Source organism: Helianthus annuus, chromosome 2 (assembly GCF_002127325.2).
Source record: "Helianthus annuus cultivar XRQ/B chromosome 2, HanXRQr2.0-SUNRISE, whole genome shotgun sequence".
Taxonomy (NCBI): Eukaryota; Viridiplantae; Streptophyta; class Magnoliopsida; order Asterales; family Asteraceae; genus Helianthus; species Helianthus annuus.
Genome location: NC_035434.2, coordinates 117,575,782 through 117,596,917, shown reverse-complemented (window position 1 = coordinate 117,596,917; position 21,136 = coordinate 117,575,782). Strand labels below are relative to the sequence as shown.

The window sequence follows — 21,136 nt, the reverse complement described above, 5'->3', positions numbered from 1 at the left end:
TAAGTGTGAGGTAAAACTTACAAGCGAAATCATAAGAACCATTTCTTCTGTTCCCATCAGAACCCTTCAGCCGTAAAATTTTTGAAGTATCTTCTCTATGGAAGAAGTGCGTCGGCATATACAGTTGATATCTCTTTGATCTCCAACGATTTCGAATACCAGACAGTATGATAAAAGCGCCATATGAGGATTGATGTATCTTAATATGTTCCATAGATTGCTTCCATGCCTGATCAGTATGGAGGTTTAATGCATGGGACCACAAAGATATCCAGATAGTCATATGGTAGTAAAGTCAACTAATGGTATTCAAAGAAGATATCCAGAATGGAAGTTTTCATGCAAATGTTCCCGATTAAGGAATTCGTGGACTTATAACATGAATGTGTCATTTAGTTGACTCGAGCAATGATGGATAAACTGGAGCCTGAGATTTGGAAAATCTCTGTAATCTCCTTGTATCTTGATTATCTTCTCCTAAGATTACCCTGTTTACCTCCTAAGAGGCAAGTAGAGTTAAGATTTACATCCCATTTAGGGTTGTTCTATTATGAAATCTCCAAGGTAGCTAGTACCATCATTGGAAGAATCGAAACCCTGATTAAGTAAGTTTTAAAATAAAGGATTCATATAGCCTAACTCGATATCCTGAAAATTCGGTATAGTTATTTAAGAAAGACGGTTCATCTTTGCTTGTGCATTGATTACCGCAACCCTAATTAGGCAACAATTAAGAATTTCTATCAGATGCCCAGGATCGTCTATTTGTTCGACTAACTGAAAGGATTAGCTATTCCTTAAGATTTGCTTTAAGCAGTGGTTCGAATAACCACCTCACCTTATGATAAGCTTTTCGATAATAGTTGATATAAGTGTTAAGGCTGCTCCTTGGGAGACATTGTATAGATGAGATGTTAAACATCTATTGTTAGACATAAAATTGGTAAGACCAATTATCAGCATCTGAAAGTTGCCTTGGAAACAACAAATAAGATCGTGCAAATCCGTAATCATCTATAGGTTGCCAGTATTCGGCAGAAAATCAAGGATTAATGAATTTAGCAACCCTCCTAAGTTTTTTGATTGAGGGATAAAGTTCAACAAAGATATCACCCTAGAAGGGTGTACCAATCTGTTAATTTTCAGGTTAGTTGAGCTCTGAATATATAGAATCATTCGAAGAAATCGGATGTATTAAGATCAAATAGCTTATAAGCTAAAACCTATATAAGGAGCTTAGTGGAGCTCGCAATGCGACCCACACTGACAATTTAAGGATATGTTTCGCCAATAAGTTAAAATGTATTATCATATAAAGATATGCAGATTTATTATATGATAAGAAACCTGTATCAATCAAGGATCGACAGGTTGAAAAGCTCCAAAGAATATATATACCTATTATAAAGGTCAACTGGAGTGCTTAGAAAAGCCCAAGATATGCTATAGAAGTTAAGTCTATTATCATTTTAGCAAATCTCGAGGTCGAGATTTCTTTTAAGGGGGTGAGGATGTAACACCTCGTAAAATCACGTCCAATGATGTATTGACACGTGTAATAAACCCTAATAAAGTCAAACCTTGAACTTAAGGGACTAATTTTTTCGAAAAATCAAAAAACTTTAATTATAAACAAACTGGAAGTATTAACATAACTTAAATAAGTTTTTAAATAACCTTTTATGGTTTTATATTCACAAATAAGCCACTTGTTGATCAAGTGTAGCCGTTTGTGTATTTAATTGAAAGTTTGCGCAATAAAGGGTTAAACGCGTCAACATGTTAATTCTTACCTCTGAATGACCTTTTAACAAACCGAGAGCTTCATGATATATGATTATACTCTCGGGAATGCCAATCATTGGCCGTCCAAGGCTTTTGTGCCTTTAAGTGACGTTACGCGTAACTTTGTAAATATAAGGGACTAAAAGTGTCAATATGTTTAATTATACCTCTGAATGACCTTTTAGGGAACCCGGAGCATTGTGGTGTTTAATAAATACTCCCAAGAATGCTTAATATGAATTAAATAAAGCTTCAATGCTATTAATTAATGAAATGCGCAAGTTTGCGCATTAGAGGGGCCTAAAGCGTCAACTTTTGAATCTACGCCTTTCGGTGACCATCTAAGCGAACGAGAGCATATTAATATTTAAACATATGCTTGGGAATGCCTAATATGGGCCATGGAAGGCTTAGATATCAATAAACAGCATTTCGCGCTACTTTGCGCAATTAAGGGACTAATTGCGTCAAACTGCAAAAGTATGTCGATTCGTATAGAATCGGACCTCCCGGAATATGACCATAAGTTAAACATACCCTATTTATCCTTTATATAGCTTAGATATAGGCTTATAGGTGTTTGGTGCGCAAAAATAAACTTTTATGTCATGCAGGGACTAAAAGTGTCAAAAAGTGCACAAGTTTGCATTTTCGCGCATATCTTACAATCTGAATATCCCCGGGCACCCAAAAATTTATGTAAGCACTAAAATATTTTATTTTAGTGTTTGGCTTGATAAAATTCCATTCGTCGCGTAAATTGGATCGTTTTTAGCGTCCGTCCGTGTTTCGTCGTAATTAGCCGAACAACGGGACCGTACGACCAAACGAACCGAAATCTGAGATGTTTTTGAACACATTTTAAGTTCCCTATACTTTAACTTCATTTTAGAGCTTTGAAATGAGGTTAACGGGGCTTAAACGTGTCAAAAAATGCATCGAAAACCAAGTTTGGGGGTGCAGGGGCCTGTTTTGCCATTTTTGAAAGTTGCTGACCCGCAAGGTCCTTACGGTCCGTATGGACCTTTGCATACGGTCCGTAAGGCACCCCCAGAACAGCAAAATTGATTTCCAGCTTGTTCCAGCTGTTCCCCATGTTTGCAAATGGTTTTAACAAGTCTATGGGCTTGTTTAAGGGTGCCCAAGGTATTACAAATCAGGGGGCACACTTGGACGGCTTAGATCGAAGCTCGTTTATCGAGGAACGATCTTAACGGTTGTGTGTTTCCTATATAAACCCAACTCATTTCATTTGCAACCCACACCTTGATCTTGAATTCTCTAAGTTGGGGACTTTGCTCCTCATACCTGAGAAATTAGGATCAATCCTTCCTTGCTTGGACCTTTTGTAAGTGTCCTTTCATGCTTAGTTTAATTTTTAGCGGTTATAACCGAAAGTCAAGCGTTTTCGATAAACAATTTGTCTTTTAAATGGTTGAGTCATTGTTCGCAACGAACATGGCTACGTGACCGTAATTAGGTAGGTGCTTAACCCTCATAAGGGCACCTCCTAATTACCACGTTTACTTAGTTAAATTTTCGGGTCAAATTAAAGTTAATTGGGTTGTTTTAAATAAAATTCATAGCTAATAATATAGAAGCTATAAAATCAGTTTTGTCACTTCAATAACTTGGTAAATATTAGTTGAACATGCCTAAGCATGATTCAACCCGACAATTCTAAGTATAGGCTCGGTTCGGAACCGAAAGTCGCAAAAGCTGACTTTTTCTTTGACTTTCAGTTCTAACCCGATTTAGCTTAGTTTAGATATGCCTTAGGATTCCAATAGGACCATATTATAAGTTAGTATAACCCTCCAAGGTTATACAACTTGGTTCCATAGAAATCCTAGTTCATGCATGTTTCCGTAAATGCCTAAATGTTGACCGTTATGCCTTTTGACCCTAAAACGATATTTTTGAAAATGTGAGAGGATAGAAACCTTTGCTACTGAATTATAAACTTGTCCATAAAATTTGACATCAGTTTGAGATCTAGATTAGGAGTTATGCTCAATAGCGTAATTAGAAGCTTCTTTAGTAATTAAATAACGTAAATTGCATATAGCCTATCTAAACCCAAAATTTTTATACAAAACTTTGTACCTACTGTATTAAAATAATATTTTGGGATTTTTAGAAATTTTTATTTAATTTTAGGCTGAGCATAACTTAGTGTTCTAAGCTTAATTCGGCTAATGCCGGTTTTGCCCTTTTGGGCTATAAAATGAGTTTTATAAACCCGATTGACCCCAAATCTTTTTCTACTGATCTAATATGTTAAATAAATTATTTTGAGTCTTCTGGAATTTTAAAAATATCAGCTTTCTATATAAAACCCGGAAATGGCTCCAAATCGCCTTTTTAAGCGTTTTTAACGCATAGTATGTATGAAAACTATTTTAAACATATAAGGGTTGATACCCACTAATATATTCAGTAAATTTTTATATATTAACAGTAAGGAAAAGTTATAAACTCAGGTTTCCAGTTTTGACCTTTTAAGCCTATGTGAAATTACCAAAATGCCCCTTCGGTGCATGGTATGGTTATAGTTAATAAATTTCACATATATAGGATACCCTACTGTTATAACTTATTAAATTAAGTGTATCCCCTGATTTAATCAGACCTGTAACTCAGATTTATATTAAACCTCTTTTATAACCTTTAAAATGACCGAAATACCCCTTCGGGGCATAAATTGGTCTTAAACTCGTTTTGGGCATAACGGAAGGTATCCTATTGATATCACAACATATTTAAGGCATATTACCTTAGGAAACCTGTTCATGATTCTTTTGGTTACCCGTTACGCACTTTTCGCGTTCGGATCGGCTTATGTAACTAGTTTGCATAATTTAGCCGAAACGGGTCAAACCTTATCATTTTTATCTCAAAATCCAGAATGTGTTTAGTTTACCTTAAATGACACAAGTATACAAGCTTGTCGGGTCTAAAACACATTCTAATCTGGTTCTCGCTTAATCATGCGTTTTGAACCGCATCCTCCTTTAAAACTAACCGGTCTAAGCTTAGGCTTAATTAAAGACCCGTTAGAAATCTAATAGGTTATTAAAAACCTTCGTTCCAGATTTAGGAGCCCAGTAAAAGCTATCTGTACTTGCTTGGTGGTATACGGCTGGGATTAAATTTATATTTAGCTCAGGTAAATACTTTTAACTTATTTTCCCTTATACGGGCTTGGGGGTACGGTATATGAAATACCGCTTGGTCGGGCAATTGACCCCAACTCATTAGTAGTTGGGTACTATCAATGTGACCCGTTTGAAAAATTGGTTTTGTTTGTTTTTATGCCTTTGGGAGTTTAATGACCATGTCCCGGATATCCTTGGCATCATTTTAAGTAATGGCCACGACCTTGACACCCGGGTGTAGGCGTACACCCGGTATTATGTCCATATTATTAAGGTATAAACGTTGGCTTCCCGCCGCGGACTTATACTGAGTGGTGTGTCAATTAACCTTAAACCCGACACGACTCGGGCGACTGAACGCATAACGAACATGTAATTCTTTTACAAGTTTAACTTTGATTAATTATTCCCAAGTTATAAAAAGTTTTGTGCCATGTGCATTCAAATCAATTTTTAAAACATTTTCAAAATGAGTCAGTTAAATTGTATTTACCAGTGAAAACTGACGTATTTTCCAAAAAGGCTAAGTGCAGGTACTAAACGGAATAGGCTGGTTTCTCCTAGCATCATATAGAAGTCTCGCAAGCTTAGATGCCTGAATTCTGTTGAACAATGTTTAATTTATCTATTGATCCGCCTGTGGATCCTTTACTTTCCGTTTGTAATACTTTGATATTACTTTATATCGGATTGTAATATATTCATCTTTTGCTTCCGCTGTGCATTTTAAATTGTGTTGTTTGACTATGATGATATCAACTACGTCACGATACTCCCCACCGGGCCCACCGATGACACGCGGAAAAATTGGGGTGTGACAGTTCTTGAATGAGTTTGAGACCGAATGACACTCGGCTCTTTAAACTTAGCATCTACTGCTTGAGAAACTGCCGCGGTGATCATTGCTTGCAGTTCGGCACCAATGATATTAATCCTGGTGTTGCCTTCTGCAGGATGACTGTTTGCTTCATCTTAGCCAGCCATTTCTGAATACTATAACAAACAACAATAATTATTTAAATTATATATAGATTCATTGCATTGGTGATCAGATGGTCATGGTATTATTAAACCATTTAGACATTTTAAGTAATAAGTAAAAATCAATAGAATACACTATTCTTTATACTATTAGGCAGGGGAAGATAGAATTTCCACAACTGCCAATGTCGTAAAAGACATTTTATTTATCATTAAGCTTGTCTCGAAGGACATTTAAATAGCTTAGGAAGCTTGTCACAGGGACGACTTAAGATCTAACCACCGATCTCTTGGATCAGTGATCTTTTAAGGGTCGAACAAAGTTCATCACCTTTTTGACAAGAAGTTTATAAATTGAACTTTCGTTGTCATTGTTACACCTTTGCTTATAAACATACATCTCTAATGGATGTCTTGGTGCATACATCATATTGATGTTTATTAGCCATGATTCGCATTGATCATATAGGCTATATGTATAGGTGACTTGGAAGAATCCAAGTACATTGTGGAAGCTTGTGTGGTTTCTCGTACTGCACAGCTAGGAATGTTAACATGTTTTCAGATGTTAATAGAGATTTATTGTCTTATAAAGGTTGTACCATCATAGCCAGTTAATACTTTGGCTAGGTTATACCTCTAAGAATTTCTTTGTTGGATCAATTATAAATTGAAAAGATATAACATGATGTAATAAAGTACATATTTAAAAACCAAAGATAAACTTCATTAAACTTGAAACGAGTACAAGTGCCCTAAACGGGACTTAGAAAGGACAAACTGCCCACGCAGGGGCTACAGAAGTAGGAAAATAAGTCCACGCAGGGACTTTGATACTGAAAATTAACTAATGTCCTCAGAGGAACATGATTACAAACAACACAAGAAATTTAAACAATCCCCTACTTCTTCTTTCCTTTGATAAGGTTTGCAAGGCCCTTCATGAAGCTACTATGCTTCTCCTTGGTTTTTCTAGCTTTCTGCTCAACCTTATCTAACCTCTCCAGGATTTCCTGAGTTTGTTGATGCTGCTGTAGCTGCTGGGGAGGAGGAGGTTACTGGTACGGCGGGTATTGATAACCCTGTACCGGGTATCCAGTTGGATGAACTGGAGGGTAAGAAGAAGGGTAAAGGTGATGGTACTGTGCAGCTGTAAGATACAGGTCTTGAGTTCCATAGTCCAATGGATACCCCGATGTGTTTTCAAAAGGATTGTACCCGGAAGAACCTGGGTACGTTGGGATTGGGTTATCAAAGCCCATAGGCGGCTGAGGCGGTACATAAGAAGCTGGCGGAGGATCGACCTCCGGCGCCGCGTTCGAGGGCCAACCCATCTGGGGATCCTCTGGAATAGGGGGATAAGAACTCGAACCCTGAGGAGAACTGAAACGAGGTCCTCCTCGCACGGATATACGTGCGTTCCTCCTTTGCCTCAGAGGCTCGGGAGGTGGTTGCGGTGGCTGCTGAGGTGGCTCCTCAACAGGAAGTGGTGGCGGTGAAACAACTTGGAGTTGGGGTTCAACCAAAGGTGGTTGGGCTGGAGAGCTATGGTACAAAGGAGTAAAGTACCAATCAAAGGTGGCCATCCTCTCCTTAAATGAATCGGGCCCACGGTATAGGGATCCCTGAAATGGAGATCCACCGGATATGCTTATTGGGTGGCCCAGTGTTCCGGTCTGCATCTCTGGATCTGGGTCGTCATCCACCTCTGTTTCCTGAGAAAAGTGATCCTCAGGGCCCAATGGGTTGTAACAAAGAAAATCATTGACATAGTCATTCAGATTGAACTGCGCCGGCGAATAAGTAGAATCCGAATGGTGGAACGAATGGGAGTGCAACGAATGGTATGATTGGTGAGACTCGTGTGAGTGATGGGAGTGCTGGGAATGGTGTGAGTGCTGGGGCTCGTCTGGGATAGGCGGCCCAAAAGATGGATGAAAAGAGGGTGAAAAGCTTAACGAGACAGAATGTCTCGCCGGCTCAAAGGAATGACCCCACAGATCGTGAGAGTCAGAACTAGATAGGGACGCAGATGGAGTGCGTCTGTGCGATGGTCCTGCAGTAGATGGTCCCCCTCACATGGGACCTTTTCCTCTTCCTCTAACTCTGGGAGGCATTTTGAAGAACTTCCTGTTGAAACAAGAACACAAAATAAAATAAAATATAAACAGCAAGGGAAGGTTAAAGATAAATCCTAGGTCGTTTGCCTAGACTCGAGAGTCTAAGGAATGTGCTTATTTGTCATTGAGATTAAACACAAAAGGTTAGTGTTTAATTCACTCAATGTTGGCTCTGATACCAACCTGTCACACCCCGATATTTCCACATATTACCGGTGGGCCCGGCGGGGAGTATCGTGACGTAGTTGATATCATCATTGTCAATACACACAATAATATAGTACAGCGGAAGGCTGGGTAATTAAACTATTACAAACCATACTGTCTGAGTGTTCGAGTATATGAATAATACAGACTAGAATGTAATAAGATCCACAGGCGGATCATAATGTACAAAGAAACAAAAACTACAGACTTCAGGTATCTTATGGATTTGCAAGATCCTCTATGACACCCTATAGCTCCAGCCTATTTCGAGAGGTGCCTGTCAATCAATCTTTAGGAAAATACGTCAGTTTACACTGGTAAATACAATTTAACTGACTCGTTTTAAAAACATTTATTAAAATTGATTTAAGTGCACATGGCACAAATCCTTTATAACTTGGGACAATTTTTAATAAAATCTTGTATACAGTTTTACATGTTTGTCATACATATGGGGCTGGTTTGGAAGCCGGACATGATTAACTGACTCACCACTTATAAAACCCACAGAGGAGTTATCCCCAACTTGTGGGTAATTTAATATTTAGCATTTGCATCTATCAGGTGCATGCCTGCACCACGTGCATAGGTCGTGGCCATTAATAACTTAAATGAGCCGAGGATATCCAGGTCACGGTCGTTAACCCCCATTAATAACTACAGATTAAGACGGGTTATGCGGATTTATTAAATCACAATCCGACTAAATAATCCATACCCGACCAAGCGGTATTATTATAATACCGTATCCCAAGCCCGTATAGGGTAAATAAGTTAAAAGTATTTACCTGATGTTAGCAGTAAAATCCTAAAGCTTTTGAAGGCACCTTTTATCGGAAGCTATTTAATCTGCATAGAGGGTTTATTTAACCTATTAGGATGCTAACGGGTCTTTAATTAACTCAAGGACTTAGACCGGCTAGCTAGAAGGAAACCTTACGGTTCTAAACGCTAGATTAAGCGGAGACCGGGATAGAATGTGATTTAGACCCCACAAGCTTGGATACTTGTATAATATGGGTAAACTAAACACATTCTGGAAAATGAGAATTAAATGATAAGGTTAAGCCCGTTTCGGCTATTTTACGTAAACTAGTCACGTAAACCGATCCGAACATATAAACGCGTAACAGGTAACCAAATAAATTATATACAGGTCTTAATCATTATTATGCTCAAAATATGTTAATACGTCAGTAATATATTAACATATATGCCCAAAAAGTAATTTAAACCAAAATAAGTCCCATAAGGGTATTTTGGTAATTTTAATGCCCATAAAAGAGTTTAAATACTAAACTGAGTTTCAGGTCTGATCTAATTAGTAAAAAATATGTATTTTTATAAGTTATATCAGTTGGGTATTATATATATATATATATATATATATATATATATATATATGAAAATTTATCTTATATAACTCAACTATGTACCGTAGGGGTATTTTGGTAATTTTACATAGGCTTTAAAGGTCAAAATACACTTCTGAGTTCAAAAACTTTAGCTCACTATTTAGTTATATAAATTAACTTAAAACATCAGTAGGTAATAAGTTTTATATGCCAAATATAGTTTTGACCCATACTTAGGTGCTAAAACGCTTAAAAGTCGGTTTAAAGGGGTATTTGGGTAAAAATAGGAAATCTGAGTTTTTGATCAGTTTATAAAGTTCAAAATATTTTATTTATCATATGAAATCAGTTGCAAAAAGTTTGGCACTGAAATGTTATGTAAGACTCATTTTATGCACAAAAGGGGTAAAACCGACAATTACCGAAATCAAGCTATAATCCTATGTTATGCTCAGCCTAAAAATAAATAAAAATCTTCCAAAATCCCAAAATATTATTTTACATCCATAGGTAAAAAGTTTGGTGTCAAAAGTCGGGTTTAGATAGGCTTTATGCTAATTACGCCTTTTAAATAATAAAAAGCTCCTTAATTACGCTATTGAGCATAACTCCTATTCTAGACCTCAAACTGATGTCAAATTTTCGGGACATGCCTAAATATCAGTAGCAAAGGTGTTAGTCCATTCACATTGCTAGAAATCTCAGTTGTATGTAAAAAGGGCGTTTACGGCATTATTAAGCATAATTACGATCAAGTGCATATAATTCAAACCACTAGGCACCACGCAATATAACTCCAGAGGGTTATACTACTAAGTAATGTGGTCCTAATGGAAGCTTAAAACATGGAAGAATTAAGCTTGAACGGGTCAGAACTGAAAGTCAAAGGAAAAGTCAAGCTTTTGCGACTTTCGGTTATAAACTGACCTTAGACTATTAATTGTCGGATTAGGACTGATAAAACATGTTTAAATATTAATTACCAAGTCATTAGAATGTTAAAATAATATTTAGAACCTCTGGTTTATTAATTTTAATCATTTTTGACCATTCTGTCCAGTTTGACTTTTTGTCAAACTACTTTGACCCGACAATTGACCAGTCAAATGAGATAATTAGGAGATGCCCTTTTAAGGGTTAATCACCTACACTAATGTGGTTCTATAACCACTTTCAATTTGATCAGTGGTTAAACCATATGTAATTAAAACGAAAGTCAAACTAAATTTACGATATGTTTGACTTTAGAGTAATTAAGCTAACTAAAACGACTAAACAAGAAATTAGAGGCTTACTAAAGGTCCAAGCAGTCTTTTCTACACTTGATAGTCTTCTCCTTGTCCTTAGCAAGCTCCAGATGTTGTTTATTAGCAAATGTTGCAAATGTGCATAAGAACACAATAGCAAGTCCCTTTATATAGTGAATTGCAAGATCAAGGATCACTTCCAGGTGTAATGGGACATCCTAGGATCACCCCAGGTGTCCTAGCTGATGAATTAAACCGACTTATAGCTCCTTAGGTCGTTACAAACTAGGCTAAGGCGGTGGAACAGCCAAAACCCGCACCTGGCATGAATTTTCTGTTACTGGCACTCTCTGGCGGGCCGCGTAAGCCATAGGAGGGGGCTTACGCAGGCCGCGTGACCTGTCTGAACTGGTAAAACAAGTTTCGATGTTGGCAGCTTCAGTCCCTGGTGCTTTTAAACCCTTTTTAACCTTGTTGTTGACACATAAAGCCCTTGTAGTTAGTTTGATGGAGCTCAAGGATGAATAAACAAACTTCGTTAGGCTCGGGTTCGTTAAATATCTCTATGAAAGCAAGTTTCGTCAAGTTGACACTTATAGCCCAAAGTTTGGAAAACATGCTTAACGATCTCGGAATCACGTGAAAATTTTACCACTCATTCTTGGGAGTATATTTGAATATTTCGAAGCCTCGGTTTTGTTAAAAGGTAACTCAGAAGCTAGAATTGACATATTGACACGTTTAACCCTTGAAATTTTATAATCTTCCGATTATTCTCACAAACGGCTTCTTATATCCAATTGATCACCCATTTAAGAATGTTTTCTTCACGTATGGTCATTCAGAGGCACAAGTTTGGCATGTTGACACTTTTAGTCCTTTCGTTTACATATTTTCACTGTTTGTCAACTTTAGTCCCTTATACTCAATTTTTCGCATATTTAGAGTTTAGGACACGTGTCTATATATAATTGGACACCTTTTCACGTGGTGTTACACCAGGATCGTCGATTTGTTTGACTAGCTATAAGGATTAGCTATTCCTTAAGATTGGTTTTAAGCAGTGGTTGGAATAACCATCTCACCTTAAGATAAGCTTTTCTATAATAGTTGTTATATAAGTATCAAGGCTGCTCCTTTGGAGACCTTGCATAGATGGAATGTTAAACATCTATTGTTAGACAAAAGATTAGTAAGTCCAATTATCAGGATCTGAAAGTTGCCTTGGAAATAACGAATAAGATCGAACAAATCCATAATCATCTGTAAGTTGCCAGTATTCGGCAGAAAATCAAGAATTAATGAATGTAGCAACCTTCCTAAGTTCTTGTTAAGGAATAAGGTTCAACAAAAGATATCACCTTGGAAAGGTGTGCCGATTTGTTAATTATCAGGCTAGTTAAGCTCTAAATATATAGAATCATTCGAGGGAACCGAATGTATCAAGATCAAATAGCTTATAAGTTAAAACCTACTTAAAGAGATTGGCGGAGCTCACAGTGCCTTACACACTAATGATTTAAGGATATGTTTCACCAATAAATCGAGAGGCATTAACGCATAATGATATGCAAATTTATGATATGATAAGAAACCTGTATCGATGGAGGATCGACAGGTTAAGAAGCTCCAAAAAGGATATATATACCTATTATAGAGGTCAACTTGGGAGCTTGGAGAGGCTCCAGATATGCTATAGAAGTTAAGTCCATTATGCGACAAAAAGTACGTCCAGCATTTTAGCAAATCTCGAGGTCGAGATTTCTTTTAAGGGGGTGAGGATGTAACACCTCGAAAATTCATGTCCAATAATGTATCGACACGTGTCATGAGCTTTAAACGTGTAAAAGATTACTTATGAAGGACTAAAGTTGACAAACAGAGAAAGTATGTGAATAAAAGGGTTCAAAGTGTCAACAATGGATAAATATACTTCACAATATCCCTACATGATGTTTATACCCTTAAACGAATAAATCATGGATCATACGAAGCTAATTGTGGAAGAAAGTGAGAAATTACAAACTACAGGGGTTAAATGTGTCAACATGTTTAAAGTATACCTCTGAGTGACCTTTTAGCAAACCCGAAGCTTTGTAACGATAAATTATGCTCACGAGAATAAGTGATAAAAATTTCACAAGGTTTCGATAAAGTATGAGAAAGTTATGATAATATTCGTATACGAGGGGTTAAAAGCATCAACGTTGAAATTTAAGGCCTTACGGGTGATCACAAAGTTAACCAAGGACTTAACAATGTTTGGTTATGTCATGGGGCCCTTAAAAGTCAAGTTAAGGGGGTGAAAATGCAAGAAATGAAATGAAAACCATGTTTAGAAGGTCCAGGGGGTGAAATGCAATTATTTGAAACTTGTTTGACTGGTAAGCCACTTGCTGGCGTAGTGCCACCACCTCCCCCTTCTGCCATCGCGCTACGCGACGGCCTGAGCTGGACAGATTCATGCACAGATGCGAGTTTCGGTAGGTTGCACCGCCTTAGAAACTTTGTATTCAATTCTAGGGACTTGTTTGATGGTTTTTCAAGCATAGGGACACTTGTAAATGATCAAGGAACATATATAGGCTTTGGTGGATTGATCTTGTGAGTTCTAAGGTCCTATATAAGAGCATGCTTGTTGCAACATTTTGACACCCACTTTAAAACTCTCACAACTTCAATTCTGAAGATTTCTGGAGCTCAAGACCTCTTCCTAGTGATCATTAGTCGTGCTTAGGACCTTGGTAAGTGTCATTAACCTTCCTTGATTAAGTTTTGCTTAGTTAATTAGCCTAAAGTCAAACCGTCGTAATTAAGATTTGACTTCGTCATTAATCTTAAATTTTCCAGTCAAATTTCAAATTGAAAGTACCTATGAGTTGGTAATTATGTGGGCAATAAACCCTTAAAAGGACACCCTCTGATTCCCATTCTTACTAGGTCAATTGTCGGGTCAAAGTTAATCCTAAAAAGTCAACAGAAAGCTTATTTTCAAATTAAGGCATAATTAGCAATGTAGAAGCTATGCAACATATTTTTTCATTAATATAACTTGGTAATTGATGTAAGAACATGTCTAAACATGTTCAACTCGACAATTTTCAGTTTAAGCTCGGTTCAGAACCGAAAGTCGCAAAAGTAGACTTTTGCTTTGACTTTCAGTTCTGACCCTTTAGAGCATAGTTTAGTAATGTCTTAGAGCCTTATCAGGACCAGGTTTCATATAAGTATAACCCTCTGTGATTATACAACTTGGTTCATTAGTTATCCAGTTCATATACATATTTCCGTTAAATGCCTAAATGTTGACTATTATGCCCATATGACCTTAAAACATGATTTTTGAAAATTTAAAAGAGTAGAAACCTTAGTTACTGATTTATAAACTTGTACCTAAAATTTGACATCAGTTTGAGGTCTAGATTAAGAATTATGCTCATTAGCGTAATTAGAAAGCTTTTTAGTAATTAAACGGCGTAATTAGCGTATAGCCTATCTAAACCCGATTTTTGATACCAAACTTTTTACCCACTGATATAAAATAATATTTTGGAATTTTTGGAGATTTTTATTTATTTTTAGGCTAAGCATAACATAGAGTTCTAAGCTTGATCCGGTAATTGTCGGTTTTGCCCTTTTAGACTATAAAATGAGTTTTACCAATCCTTTTGATACCAAACCTTTTTCTACTGATCCAATATGATAAATAGAATATTTTAAGCCTTCTGAAATAATAAAAATATCAGCTTTTCATATAAAACCCGAAAATCGCTTAAAATTGCCTTTTTACGCGTTTTAAGCGCATAGTATGTATTAAAACCATTTTAGATGTATAAGACTTGATACCTACTGATGTTTTAAGTAAATTTTTATACTATAGCAGTAAGAAAAAGTTTTAAACTCAGATTTCCAGATTTGACCTTTAAACCTTAGGTGAAATTACCAAAATGCCCTTTCGGTGCATAGTATGGTTAGAAATGATAAATTTCACATATAGGTTATACCCTACTGATGTAACTTAGTAAATTAAATATTTTTACTGAATACATTAGACCCGAAACTCAGAATTATATTTTAACTCTTTTAATTGACCAAAATGCCCTTGCAGGGCATAATTTGAGTTTAAATCCGTTTTGGGCATAATAGAAGATATCTTACTGATGTCACAACATATTTAAGTCATATTAACTTAGGAAACTTGTATATGACTCATTTGGTTAACCGTTACGCAGTTTCGCGTTCGGATCGGCTTATGTAAGTAGTTTGTATAAAATAGCCGAGACGGGTCAAACCATATCATTTCATCTCAAAATCCAGAATGTGTTTAAGTTACCCATATTAAACAAGCATACAAGCTTGTCGGGTCAAAACCACATTCTAAATCGGTATTCGCTTTATCATGCGTTTGAACCATACCTTCCTTTTGATAACTAACCGGTCTAAGTCTAGGCTTAATTAAAACCCGTTAGGAATCTAATAGGTTATCAAAAACCTTCGTTCCAGATTTAGGAGCCCAGTAAAAGCTATCTGTACTTGCTGATTTGATATACGGCTGGGATTGAATTTATATTTAGCTCAGGTAAATACTTTTAACTTATTTTCCCTATACGGGCTTGGGTACGGTATATAAAAATACCGCTTGGTCGGGCATTGAATCATTAGTCATAATAAGGTTAATGCATTGAGATGTCACGTTTAAATTGTTTTGTTTGCTTAAAACCTTTGGGGGTTAATGACCATGTCCCGGATATCCTTGGCATCATTCATGAAATGGCCACGACCTAAGCACGGGGTGTAGGCGTACACCTGACAGTGCCTATGTAAAAACTGGTAATCCACTTAGAGGAATCAACCTTGTGGGCACTATACCTGTGGTGTGTCTATTAATCTTTAACCCGGTATACAGGCCGGGCTACTGAATGTATAAGAAATATGTAATTCTTTTACAAGTATTATATACAAATAATTATCCCAAGTTATAAAAAGTTTTGTGCCATGCGCACTCAAATCAATTTTTTTTTAAAATATTTTCTAAATGAGTCAGTTAAATTGTATTTACCAGTGTAAACTGACGTATTTTCCAAAAAGGCTAAGTGCAGGTACTATACGTAATAGGCTGGCTACTCCAGGCATCAGTTCAAGTCTCGCAAGCTCTAGATGTTAAAGTCTGTTGAACAAAGTTTCTTTTTATTTGATCCGCCTGTGGATCATTTTCAACTATCTTGTGATACTTAATATTACAATTTATTTGGTTGAAATGAATCTATCTTTTGCTTCCGCTATGCATTTATAATTTGTGTTGTTTAACTGTAATGATATCAACTACGTCACGGTACTCCCCACCGGGCCCACCGGTAATACGTGGAAATATCGGGGTTTGACTCAATTACACAAGGTTTTCCATAATTTCATGATTTGGGTGAAACCCAATTCCTTCAATTCATCAAGAACACCAAATTGAACTTTCCCCTTTATTGAGTGTATTAGGTTAATCGAAAATTTGATGACATGTAACCGATTAACATTGAATTTCCTTGTTAATTGATGAATCTTGCAAGAACAAGGGTAAATCCTTGTTTCTCCTGCTCTGATCGATCCAAAACACGCACCAGTGTGTGTGTTTTTGGTTTGAGCCTTATTAATCCCTAACTAATTATAACTTTTCACATTACCCCCCTCCAAGATTGTTAAGTGTTTAATTTAAGCACTTCCCATAATTTAACTTATCATTTATCATAATTCACCATCTAAGTTAAGTTTTATTCATTTTTACTTATTCTCGTATTAAAATGATTTCGGGGTGTTACAGATTCAGATGATGATCTATATACTTTTATATTGGTAGAACTATTGTATACAAACAAATTAATGACATAGATGACTTTTTTTTAACACATAATCAACTAATAAAGAGAAAATATAATTAACCAACTAATATAGATGTATATAATTAATATACATGCTATGGTTCGGGTCTCGTAAGTTCCAAACTATGCGAGTGGGTTGAATCAACACGCGATATATGCTTTGGTTCATACGGTTCGGGTTGGTTCAACACAATAGATTGGATAAGTGTGTAGAATTTAGTTTCATAGAAAAGTAATGTGTAATATAAAATGATTTAAAAGAAAAGTGAAGCGAACGATGCTAATCTCATGAGCATGGGTTGTCACATCATCCCCGAGTTGAATGAAATTTCGTCCCGAAATTTAGCACATAGTCACTGAGGAAGCTAGTTGTGTTGTGTGTTTTCCTGGGGTATCACATCATCCCCCCGTTGGTTTGGAATTTCGTCCCAAAATTCCGAAGTGGCTTCAGTACTGGACTCGCCTCTCTTAAACAACTTGGGATACTTGTGTTTCATTTGGTCTTCTCGTTCCCCAGGTAAACTCTGGGCCCCGACGGGAGTTCTGACGAACTCGAACAATAGGTATCTTGGTTCGTTTAAGAGTCTTGATTTCCTGATCCATAATTTCCACTGGTTCCTCGACGAAGCGCAACTGGTCGTCGATAGTGAGTTCCTTGAAAGGAACAATGAGGGTCTTATCTGACAGAAACTTCTTCAGATTCGACACGTGAAAGACATTGTAAACACCACTGAGTTCTTCGGGCAAATTCCGTCTGTACACCACCTTGCCGATTTTCTTAGTGATTTCGAAGGGTCTGCCATAACGCAGATTAAGCTTGCTTCGTTTGCCAAAGCGAACCATGGTGAGACTTTGAGTAGCACTCGATCCCCAACATGGAACTCGAGAGGTTTCCTACGCTTATCAGCGTAGCTTTTCCGACGGTCACGAGCTGCCTCCATTCGTTGTCTGATTTGGGCAATTTTTTCCGTTGTGTCAATAACGAGTTCTGGGCCAGTGATTTGGCTATCGCCAACTTCTACCCAACATAGAGGTGATCGGAATTTCCGCCCGTACAAAGCCTCAAATGGAGTAGCTTTGATGCTGGTGTGGTAACTATTGTTGTATGAGAACTCTACTAAAGGTAGGTGTCATTCCCAGCCGTTACCAAAATTGATAACACACGCTCGAAGCATGTCTTCTAGGGTCTGGATGGTGCGTTCAGTCTGCCCATCCGTCTGAGGGTGATACGCTGTGCTCATTTCTAGACGTCAGCCAAAGGATTTTTGCATCGCCTGCCACAAATCAGATGCAAAGCGTGGTTCACGATCAGAAATGATGGAAGTTGGCACTCCGTGCCAAGCAACTACTTCCTTCAAGTAGATGTCTGCGAGTGTAGAAAACTTATCAGTTTCCTTAATTGCCAGAAAGTGTGCAGACTTAGTCAGTCGATCAACGATCACCCAGATGGTGTCGTTTCCTCGCTGGGATCTAGGTAAGCAAGTGACGAAATCCATGGAAATTTGCTCCCATTTCCATGTCGAGATCTCGGGTTGTTAGAGTAATCTTGATGGCTTCTGGTATTCTGCGGGTCGCGAAAGACTAAGCGAAGGTCTTCGCGGGGCACGACAGCTCTGAAGATCTCTGGATAACGATCAAGGCCACGTGTCGCACACATGGCAGGTCTAGGGCGTGACACGGCAGCCCTAGCCGTAGTAGCTAGGGTGGCCCTCGCGGGCCGCGAAGGATTCCCCTTCAGTCTTACGCGGGCCGCGAGAGGCCTAATTTTCAGCTATAAATTCGACATTGCATGGCCAGTTCAGTTTGCTCGAAATATTTCACTCAAACAGCTTACTTTCTGTTCAAAATTTCAATTTAAGTGTCGAGATGCTGCTACGATAACAGGGTAATAACTCGATCACTGATATGATACAATGTCCGATCGATTAAAACCGATCCAATGGATGTTTAAGTGCCGCCCGAATCTTGGGCTATACTTTGTCATTCGTCGTGAGGGTTTCGATCTCGTGAGTTATCGTAAATGTTGTATTAAGTTACTAACCTAGTTTCATTTGCATTATTTAATTAGGTTACGAGGCTTAATCAGTAGGCAGACTCTGTACGTCTAAGCTTGCAATGTGAGTCGTTCTCATTTGATCAAACTGTTTCCTGAAATCTCAAAATATTTTTAGTTATATTTTACGGTGATTAAGTCTTTGCAAATCTTTAATTACTAGCAGTAAGTGGGGTATTGTGCACATTACTGCTGTAGTATCAGATATTAGGTGGGCGTGCCTAAATCATGATATACGTTACTATTGGGTGACAGGACCCAATAGTGATATGACCACAGTCATAGATCCAGTCGAATGACAACTGGACCAGCTAATTATAAGATAGGAGCAAATGTAAAAACTCTTAATGCTGTAAATTATAGCAAGGTGTCTTTTGTATACAATTGAGTGACTCGCCAATATTTCCCGCTGATAAAATCTTTTTAAACATGTTTCAGGTGATTTACTGTGAACAAGTGTTGGTGCATTTATGTCTATCGCCTCCGTCAATTCAAACCGTAGTTGAAACTAAAGAAAACTAGCCTTACATTGTAATATTAGATAGAAAAGGTGGCATTATTGTAAATAAGGAGAGTCTCCTTATATCCTTTGCCTATAAATAGAACTCTTAGGGTTAGAGTTAGAGACTTTTAGAGACTTTAGCTCTTTTGGAGACTTGGAAAGCTCTAGTGTTAGAGAGAAAAGCTAGAGAGAGAAAGTGCTCCACGTGATTCAGGTGCTGTACGTTTTCATACGTTTCAATAGAATCACAGATTATATTACGTCTCATGTGTTCGGTCACGTTCGTGTACGGATTCCGCACGTCACACGTTCGTTTCGCAATCGTTTCGGAGTCAAAACCGGTCCTAACAAGTGGTATCAGAGCAGGAGCTCGATTGCACGGATCTATCACACGATTTCGCACGAGATTTCATCAGTATCATATCCTTATTTCATTCAGATCTGTCAAATTTCTTCATTTTTCATCTCATTCACGTTTTTAACTGAAAATTGCAAAATTAAACAGGTTTTTACGGATAAAATCGGCTAATTTTTGGACATTATGTGCGAAAATACTTGATCTACAAGCCTACAAATTTTCAGAACTTAATTCGAAGAAATTTGTGAGAAATCTTGATATTTGTGGTCGAAAAGTCGTAAAAATGCTAACTGTTGTTGTTACTATTATTCTTGATGTTGACCGACCGGATGATCATCCGACTCAAGATTCCATCATATCCATTTCATTAAGTGTTTGAATATGTTGACTTTTGCTATTAAAGTTCACCGGTCGGATGGCAATCCGACCAGATAACCATCCGACTCAAGTACTGTGACAACCCTCACTAAACCAGGTATCCGTACGATTTAGTTAATTATTAATTACTGCCTGATTATTGTGCTTAACTGAAATTTCTGATGAACTACTACTTGATTTTATTACTTGAACATATCTGCATCATACTCTACATACCGTCACTACATTATTTTACATGCTGAACCTTAGTGACAAACGTGATGCACAAAAGCACAGTAGCACCATGAACGGATAACCTATTGAACATGCTGATAAAGCCAGCATCAGGCAGATATTGCCTCTAAGGCCTGTATGAGCCAGAAATATTTTTACTACACCCATAGTGAGTGTAGGGATACAAGGGTTGTAGAACTGCGTCTCTAGGAATAAGATATAATGACTGGATGTGCCTAAAACGTACTCTAAGCACAAAGCACAGCACTTTAATTAACATATCAGCTTCTGGCTAACTAATAAAGTGCCAAAACATGAGGAAATATTCCTGACACTTCGGGGAATAAGTTGTGTCACTAAAAATGTTATTTACGACACTTAAAAGCTTTGTTAAGCGCTTTAACGGATTACTATCCAACCGAACAACCGGACTTTACCCGGGACATGAAAATATTACCAATAACACTGTTTATCTTTTTCTGAGCCAGTTAGGGTCCCTGAATACCCTAACACCCGCATTAGAGCACATCACACCACTAACCAAGTTAACCCCTAAATCTAACTTGGTTTAACCTAACTAATACTTAACCTCTAGTTGGAATCGAACTAGCTTACCCCCCCCCCCTTGGGCCGATTCGGTTACCATGGGACTAGACCTGTACAAATTTCATTATTTTATTAACTCTTGTCTCATATCAAGAGAACATATTACCCTTTGGACTCTAATCTCATTTTGCCTATAAAACTACACTTAAGCACAAGAGATTATTCACCATATCACACCACCCAACACACCTCCCTCTCCTCTCTACAATTCTCGGCCGAGACCCCCTTGGACACCCCATCCATTTTCGAGTTTGATTCTTCTCATTCCAAGGTTACACAAGTATTACGGGTCACATACGAGGAGTC

General features: G+C 37.5%; 1 protein-coding gene across 1 annotated transcript; it reads right to left on the bottom strand.

Moving 5' to 3' along the window:
- Nucleotides 1-6,979: 6,979 nt before the first annotated feature.
- LOC110894401 (leucine-rich repeat extensin-like protein 1) lies at nt 6,980-7,606 on the bottom strand. The gene has a single exon (XM_022141632.1). It carries the CDS (start codon nt 7,604-7,606, stop codon nt 6,980-6,982), a length of 627 nt encoding a protein of 208 aa, XP_021997324.1.
- Nucleotides 7,607-21,136: the final 13,530 nt, after the last annotated feature.

Excerpts from the sequence above, each read along its gene's own strand:
- LOC110894401 (XM_022141632.1), bottom strand. The coding sequence starts at position 7,606 with ATGCAGACCGGAACACTGGGCCACCCAATAAGCATATCCGGTGGATCT.